Genomic DNA, 8,750 nt, shown 5'->3' on the forward strand with positions numbered 1-8,750 from the left:
CGGTTACCTTAGCAACTCAGAAAGCGCCATGGCTGCCGCCGGCCAGGAAAAAGAGTGTTTGTCACAGCCGGCGGCAGCCCGAGTCAAATCACCCTCACTTTCTTCGCAGTCAGCAGTTCCTAGCCAAAGGAAGTCAAAAAAGATTTTGGTGTATCCGCATCCTCCGAAGAGTTCCCGCCTGTCCCGATGCGTTCTGCGCTGGCTCCAAAGCCTCGATCTCAGCTTCTTTCCCAGGAACATCAGCAGGTGATGGAGCCAGTAGGCCCAGCCCTGCGGCTGGCAGGCACTGGGCCAGGCCTCCTTCCTACTGGGTGCTTCAACCCAAGACCCCGCACCTCCTCTCCACACACCCATAGCACAGAAACACACAGGGCACACAAGCCTGAAGCAAAATACGTAACATTTCCTTTGCTTCCTCAACCACGGGTTCAATTGTAGGCTTCAGTTAAATATAGGATGCTTTTGGACTGCAAAAATTCTGATAGTCAAGGCTCCTTTTTTACAGGTATGATGGTATGGTAGGAATTCATGCCTGCAGGGTTTAATTTATCCTCCCTGTGAGCTGGCATCTATCATCAAGGATTTTTTTTTTTAAGTTGCTGCTTAAATGGTCATCCTGAATGTAGCAGTTAACATTTACTCTGAGAACACAAATTGAGTTTCATAAAAAAATTAAGACCATGCCCCTCTTATAGGAAGAATCCTAGTTTGCTCAATTTGATATGTGTGGCAGAGATGGACCTGAAATTTCATTGTGTATATAAATCACTTGGGGATCTTGTTAAAATTCCTATTGGGGATTCATTTAAAGTACACCAAAGGTTTTTGTTGTTACCAAAATGTTATGCCATAGATCCTTCTCAATGGCACAGAAAATATGTTTTTGAAAGATACTCTCGGTATGAAATTCTAGATTGATGTCAATTATATTGTTTAACTTCACTGTTGCATTTCTTTGTTTCTATGGATCAGGGATTTTTCAAATGGCTTCCTGATTGCAGAAATATTCTGTATCTATTACCCCTGGGATCTTAATATAACATCCTTCAAAAATGGATGCTCTCTAAAAGTCAAATTGGATAATTGGGCACAGATAGAAAAGGTAAAATATCCTTTGACTCCTAATGTTGATATGTGTGTGTGTGTGTGTGTGTGCTAAAATGTTGACAGTTTGTTTCCATGTATCGCAAATCTGTAAAGTTCAACTGTTCATGCAACAAGAGTCTGTTGTTCTACAAGAATTGAGTATAACAAACATATTTGCCTCAATTAGGGTGGTATGATTGTTTTTTCACTAAAAGATTATGTATTATTTGATAACTAATGTGTTAAACACCAGAAAATTGACAGATAAGAGGGATTAAAGTGAATTTATATAAATTAATAATTATTACATAATTGCTTATGATGAAAATATTTCTTTCTACTATTAAAGTTTCTGGAAAAAAAGAAACTTAAAATACCCAAAGAACTAATCCATGGGACAATTCATTGTAAAGCTGGAGTACCTGAAATATTGATGCAAGAGGTTTACACGTTATTGACACATCGAGAGTAAGTTGTTCACATTTTCTAGTAAGACAATTGAAGATCATTTTTTTTTGGATGATACACATAGATGAAATGTGACTTGTCAACCTTTTCTTATTTCCAGAATTAAAAGTATACAGGATGACTACGTGAATTTCACAGACTATAGCTACCAGATGAATTTACCTCTGGTTCCCAGGTCTACAACGTCAAAGTTGATTAAGGATAATATTAGGCTAACAGAACTATTAAGCCATCCCAATATGCTCAGCAATGAACTTAAAGTAGAGTTCCTCTTCCTTTTACAGATGTTGCAAAGAAAATTAACCCGACAATTGAATCCAGGTAAGTTGTACCTGGAAGCAGGTGAGTTCTTTCAAACTCAAAGACATATTCTTGAATACAGAGCAAAGAAAAGCTTGCCATGTCAAGACTCCATATCCACTTCTGCCATGGGCTAAAATGGGAAAAGGCAATTTTTAAGATGGCAGTAGAATCATTTATTATTCCTGCAGTGCTTTTTATGTATTCTTTCTGATGGAAACACAGGGTAACATCTGGCAGAGACACTGCATATTTAGAAAAACAAGTTTGCCAATTTATTCATGTAAACTATTATGGGAAATAAATTTACATATCAACTAAAGTAACCCAAAAGAATGGAAATGTTTGAGTGAATCAGGACTTACTTCTTTATTAAAAGCCTGCAGATTACCATGACTCACTTGAGGTACTAGAGTATGGTCAGTATTCTTTTCTACTTTTATTTTCTCCTTGATTGGTGTGTGGACGGTGGGACAGATTAGGGAAAATCATGGCAAATTTCCAGCAAGATGACTTAATTGGCAATTCCAAGCAGGTGGGCTCCCTCATTACTTCCTGGCATTTTTTTTTCAGGAGCCCACTCATGTTTTTATTGTTGTTGTGGTGGTGGTTGGTTGTGGGACTTGAACTCAGGGCCTGGGCCTGAGCTCTTTTGCTTAAGGCTACCACTCTACCAGTTTGAGCCACAGTACTACTATGGGTTTTCTGGTGGTTAACTGGAGATAAGAATCTCAGGGACTTTTCTGTTAAGGCTGGCTTTGAACTTCTATCCTTATATCTCAGCACCCTGAGCAGCTAGGATTACAAGCGTGAGCCACAGGTGCCCAGCCCACTCTTGTTTGTAATCTTAACTCACATTTTTCCAGACACTTAGGGAACTCTTATGTGGCAATGCAAGCTATTCGGCAAAGGAGAAAGATGTAGGTCACTAAGATTTTTTTCCCCTTTGAACTCTTTTTTTTTTCTTTGCAGAAAAATTCATCCCTACAGTGCCTAGCAAGGAAGAGAGCTCTACCCATACCTTGATTTCATTCAGTTTTGTGGGAATCAAACAACAGGATGATTTCTGAACAGGGATAGTTTTAATGGCCATTGTCCTAAATCATGAGATATGATCATCTGATATACTAGACATGAAAAATGAACTAAAATTTTGTAGTTAGCCCTGTTTCCATGATGACATTATAATCACCCATACTGAAATTGATAAAGTGAAGCCTTTCACTTTTAAGATCTTAATTCATCTGTAACTTGTATGAAGAACAAATTGCTTTGTTATTATGTTTTGAATGGTCTATTCTTTTCCCACTGATTTATATGCCTGCTCATGTTTCAAGTGTCTTTGAATATATGAGTCTCTTTCCAAATTCTCTATTCAACTTTTCCCACATGAAAGCCCCACTTCAAAATCCATATATTTTTTAGTGTTGCTCTGTAATTGTAATACTTCATAAAGTCCTTAAATTCATTCTTCTTGGAGGGTTCAATTGTAAGAAACTTTTCTATTTCATTTCCAGCAACTTTTGCCATGGATTCACGATTACTATCTACCATTGGATCTGCATTCATAGCTCTGCATTTTGAGATTTCCTTCTCCCTTCCCCTCCCTTTCCCTACTCTTTCTCCCTCTCCTTTCCCTTTCTCTGTCCAGTTGGAGATTGGGCCAGTGGCTTAAACATGCCAAGCCAGCACTCTACCTCTGCATTTGTTTTTACTCTTGGGATTATTGTGCTTTAAAGACTTCTCTGGTTTCAATTTGGAACATTCTAAAGTTACACTCTCCTCAGGGATAACAGAAATTTTAAAACACCCTGGGCTCAGTGGCGCACACTTGTAATCCTAGCTACACAGGAGGCTGAGATCTGAGGATCAAGGTTCAAAGCCCGCCCGGGCACAAAAAGACCTGAGACTCTTATCTCCAATTAACCTCTAGAAAATGGGAAGCAGGACTTGGCTCAAGGGTAGGGCTGAGCTTAGGGACAGCACCTAGGTCGAGTTCAAGCCCCATGACCCACAAAAAAATTTTTTTTAAGCACATATTTAGCTTACTCTAAAACTGATTTGTTTATGCCTAAAGTACAAGTCTGTTAGAGTATTGTGATGCTGGTCACTTCTTCCACCCCGCATTTCACTTTCTTTTGTTGTGTAGCATTTTGGTTCAATCAGATTAACACCCTCATTATTTGTCTTATTAGTCTGTTATTATTCTTACTATTCTACCCTGCCTTTGCATAGGGGGAATCTGTCCGTTGTCTCATTTTGACCAAACCTTGTCCTTAGTCCCAATCAACCATCTCAGCCCTTCTGATTTTTGAATTGCATTGTCCCTCGTCTCCATTCTGAGACTGCTGACTGTCAAACACTTTTATTTACTGCTAAGGTAATTAATAGTGCTGAGAACAGTTACAGAAATTTTACTGATTTGTTCCTCCCTCGGGAGACAGGATTGATAAGTATTACTTGAAATTCCTCTTGAGGCAAGGTGGGAAGTGACCTTTTGGAGGCAAAGGGAAATTGCTTAGTTATCAGATGTTTGTATAATCTGTTGAAATATAGAAAATGGGGAAATGTTTGTCACTGATTTTAGAATGTAAACAGGCTTACAAAATGAAACAGGTGCTGCGTGATTTGTTTTTATGAGATAGAGACCCTGACAGCACTCACAAATGCTTATCTTTCTCATTAGTGTCCAGGAGAGATAGCAGAGGATTTGGGAGTTCTGGCAATGTATCATTGTGTGATCTGGCAGACAATAGTTATTTCAAAAATTCACTGGCATGAATTAACCTCAGAAGTGTTTCACATGTTTGTATAAAAGGTTGTGATACTTAGCAAATACCTGTCATCTCAATTATTCCGGAAGCATAAACAGAAGGATTATGGTTCAAAGTTGATCTGAGCAAAGACAACAGTTGCTATACATAAAATGATTAAAAACTCCTAAAAACAAAAGGACAATGGACTTGAAGTAGCGGAGTGTTATCCTTGCAAGTGTAAGGTCCTGATATCACCAAAACCAAACAACCAACAACAAATTTAATAAACAGCCAATTTAATAGAAATAGAATAAGAATATAAAATTACTATCTTTAAAGTGACCTTTAAAAATAATTATTTTGAGCATCAAATATTTTGAGCTACATGGGGAAGGGTCTATTAGCCTATGCTTTCCCATTCCTCTTGGGAATATGATATAATTTTAATAGCTTGTCTAATTGTGAAGTAATGGTATTTTATTTTGACAGCCATCATTCCTGTAAAAGATAACTTTTGTGTCTGTTTGGTAGCATGGTTTGAAGTGAAACCAACAGTGGGAGAAATGACCCTGGATCATCTTCCTGCCCAGATCCCCAGGCACAGAGGTCATCCAAGGGCACAAAAGGAAAGAGCTACTCCTGTTTTATGTAAGTTCTGCTGTCAATGTTTTCTCTTAAAATAGGTTTTGGTTTCACTTTGTTCAATTACAGCTTTTTCATATATTTTTATTATAATTAATAGAAGAGTTACACTATATTCACCAGATAGAAGGTGCATTACTTCACAAACATTGATACCCTTTCTCATGTTTTGGTCCCCATTTCCCTCCCCTCAACCCCTCCCCTCATCTTGTTTTCCCCCTTCCCTATCCTATTTCAAATAACCAAATAAACATATATACAATATATCAGATAACAAGGTAAAATACTGCAACAATATGAGATAACCAAGGGACAGCAAGAGATGAGAGCTAACATAGTACATTAAGGACAACAATCACTCATTATATGGCTTTTGTTTCTATATCCTGGAGGTCCTTTCATTTAGGTCATCCTATATGGCCTTATGTATCTAGGTTTTGCTCTATTGTAAACCTCTGCTAGGAGAGCCCAAGGTTTGTACTAATTACAAATGAGGGAAACCATTGAGCCTATGTTCATTTGAGTCGGGCTTACTTCATTTAATTTTTTTTCCAAGTCTTTTCATTTCCTTTCAAATGGGGCGATATCATTCTTTCTGATGGCAGCATAGAATTCCATTGTCAATTACACTTTTTTTTAGAGTTACTACCAGTATTAAAGCAATATTAAATTACCACTGTGCTATATACCTTTCTACCTTTTACTTTTTACTTTTGAGAGTTCTCTTGCCCAATTCCAATTTTCTACAGAGGTTGAGTCTGAAATGGGAACTGGACAGAGCTCAAAGTTCAGTTTTCTGGTGGTTGTAGGAAGTGTCAGCCTCAAGACACACGGAACTATTAGTCACCTCGACTTCCCCATCATTTGACTTACAAGCACCACTGGCTTAAAGCTTGTCACCTGGAAAACATTTCTATTATAGCAACTCTAAGCCCATGGAAGAAATTCAGCTAGTCACCAGCTTCTGAATAGTTCACAAATTATGGATGGCTTTTTCACTCTTCATAGTGAAAAACAGATCTCAAAATAGTATTTCTTGACACATGAAAAACACTGCCCCAGTCTAGGTGCTCTTACACTATTATGACTCATAAAATGAGAGTTGGCAGATTTAACAAGAACACAAGGAAATACAATAAAAACTTTGAAGACATATTTTGGAGATACTTTTACTAAACAATATTCATTGTCTATCTGAAATTCAATTTAATCTGTGTACTATAATTTATCTGATAGCCCTACCAAAAAGCTGAAAACTTTATGCAGTATTATTATATCTCACTGCTGAAGAATTTGTTTCCTTACATATAATGAATACATATAATGAGTATAATGATGAGTATAATGCTAATGAGTGTAATACCTTTTGTACACTTTGGGTTTTCATATGCCATGGTGCATTGTGAATCTTAAAAGGCGAGGCATTTTGCAAGCTGTTTGATTACATATTACTATTATATTATTTTGTTTTATTCAATGGCCTTGTAGTACTAGTATTTCCCAAAGCATGCTTCTGAATATTCAGGCATAAGACTGGGCCATTGAACCTACTTTCTTTGACACAGACCTTAAACATAGGCATATAGACCTTAACATGCTGGAATCGATGAGTAAGTGTCCAGGAAAAGACAAGTTACACCTTCAGATCATGAGAAGGTATTCTCTCTTTATCCTCTTCTGTTAGTGGTATATGCATGAAGATCTCTGTTTGAGTGGGAACTGAAGCCAGGACAAAGAATGAGCAGCCTGGAGTCATGGCAGACATAGAGACATGACATGGCAATATTTTTTTCCTCACTTGCCTCTTTTTTTTTTTTTTTTTTTGCTTTATGGCTAATTAGATTTGAATAAGGATGGGCAACAGGCATTGAAACCTGCAACCCAAAGCTGGAACAGTGGTAATGAGTCACAGCATGACTTCCTTACTGTGTAAGAAATAGATGTAATGCACCATAAAAGATGCCAACTATTTGAATTGCTAAGTGATAGTTCACATTTTTTTATCTTTCTGAAGAGTTTTCAAAGCTCATATTAGTATTCAGAAAAATCTGTATGCTATCACTACTAAGAACAAGACACCAAACACAAAGGAATTTTGCTTTTATATCTCTTGGTAATGTACTGCTATAAATAATTCTCCCTTATTCTGTTCTCACAGTGGTGTCATTTATGAGTCTCTGGGTGTTCTTTTATGATTCTCTTTCATTCCAGTGATCTTTCCTCTCCTTTTCAAAATGGTAGATATGTTAATGGAAGGAAGTTCTCAGTGAACAGAGCAGAGCAGAATAGGATGGTGACATTTGTCATTTTACTTCTCTCAGTCATGTTAGAACTCTTATTGTAGGACCCCAGGGAAATGAAGAATGTTATGAATTCATTTCTGATAATTATCCGGATGAAAAAAATTATGAATATTTTCAAAGTGTGTTAAGTGAGTATATTTCAGTTGTTTATGATAAAAGGTAGGGTGTTGTGTTTTGGTCAATAATCTGAAAGATAATGGCAGGAAGACAGGCAAGAACACTGGATTGTAGAGTTAATTTTTCTGGTGAAACTTGCACATTGTGGCACTGAAAGCGCAGGCCATTCACAAAAACATCCTCTGGTTACCAAATAGAGAAGTCTATCGTCACTGTGAAGTAGGTAAACTATTTAGAAAGAAATCTTTTAACTCTAAAGACACTCTACTTCTTACCTAAATCTATTATTTAGCAAATTATGGGTCAGTGGAACACTGATTTTTTTAGCTGCCTCTGGCCCTGCTTTAGAACGCAATGACCTGGCCATTGGCTGGTTGGTCAGTGCTGCTGCCTCAGAGTGATCACAGATCCAGAAACTGCATGATGAATCAGGTATGCTTGCCATACCTAAGTAAAAACTGTGCCGTAGTTGCCTCAGCTGCTGTCTGAAGCAATTATCTAAAAATAATTGAGCCATATTCAGTTCAGATACATCAAAATAAGTCCTGGATATTCTTAGGTATAGCTGATGACTTTTCAAGGTGGGTGACATTCAGATGTTTTTATATCCATGACTACTATACGTAATGATTTAAACATTCTGCTTCACTGGCATTTATGTATGCACAGCCTTATTGCCAATCATTCTGTGTATATTAATATTTTTATTATGTGTATTTATTGTAAACGCTGATTTCGTACATATACTGATATAATCTAAATACAGATATATTAAATGCTGATGGTATATATACTTGGTAACTTTGAATTGCATAATTTTTTGTTTAAATATCCTAGCAAAAACAAGTAATGCTGGTAGTTCACGTAAGGAAATTCATGTGAAGCAGTCGGCAACACGTTCTTGTACTTCTATTATGAAGTCTGTCATAAACACGGAAAAGGAACCTTGAAAAGGCAACTTGCCAAAAGGCTTTGAAGAACTGATACCACCATCTTTATCATACTACAGTGGTAAACATCACCTAGTGCTGGATGTGTTTTAATAGTAAATAAAGTAAATGTTGTGTCTTATCCATAA

The 8,750-nt window shown here is 37.1% G+C and overlaps 1 protein-coding gene across 2 annotated transcripts; it reads left to right on the forward strand.

The window, feature by feature from the left end:
- Spata4 (spermatogenesis associated 4) lies at positions 1–8,750 on the forward strand. 2 transcript variants are annotated; one of them, XM_090353780.1, is made up of 6 exons: positions 1–246; positions 973–1,102; positions 1,436–1,554; positions 1,655–1,875; positions 5,142–5,258; positions 8,510–8,750. In XM_090353780.1, the coding sequence occupies exons 1-6, from the start codon at positions 29–31 to the stop codon at positions 8,620–8,622; spliced, it is 918 nt and encodes a 305-aa protein (XP_090209906.1). In that variant the 5' UTR covers positions 1–28; the 3' UTR covers positions 8,623–8,750. The 2 variants fall into 2 exon arrangements, with proteins under 2 accessions (XP_090209906.1, XP_090209907.1); XM_090353781.1 differs by lacking the exon at positions 8,510–8,750 and adding an exon at positions 7,094–7,200.

Source organism: Megascapheus bottae, chromosome 20 (genome assembly GCF_031878675.1).
Source record: "Megascapheus bottae isolate mThoBot1 chromosome 20, mThoBot2.hap1, whole genome shotgun sequence".
Classification (NCBI taxonomy): domain Eukaryota; kingdom Metazoa; phylum Chordata; class Mammalia; order Rodentia; family Geomyidae; genus Megascapheus; species Megascapheus bottae.

What these genes read in the sequence shown, in the direction of transcription:
- Spata4 (XM_090353780.1), top strand. Translation starts at nt 29, where the DNA reads ATGGCTGCCGCCGGCCAGGAAAAAGAGTGTTTGTCACAGCCGGCGGCA. An exon ending in TTTCCCAGGAACATCAGCAG is followed by an intron (nt 247 to 972) that starts GTGATGGAGCCA and finishes TCTATGGATCAG; the next exon opens with GGATTTTTCAAATGGCTTCC. An exon ending in ACGTTATTGACACATCGAGA is followed by an intron (nt 1,555 to 1,654) that starts GTAAGTTGTTCA and finishes TCTTATTTCCAG; the next exon opens with AATTAAAAGTATACAGGATG.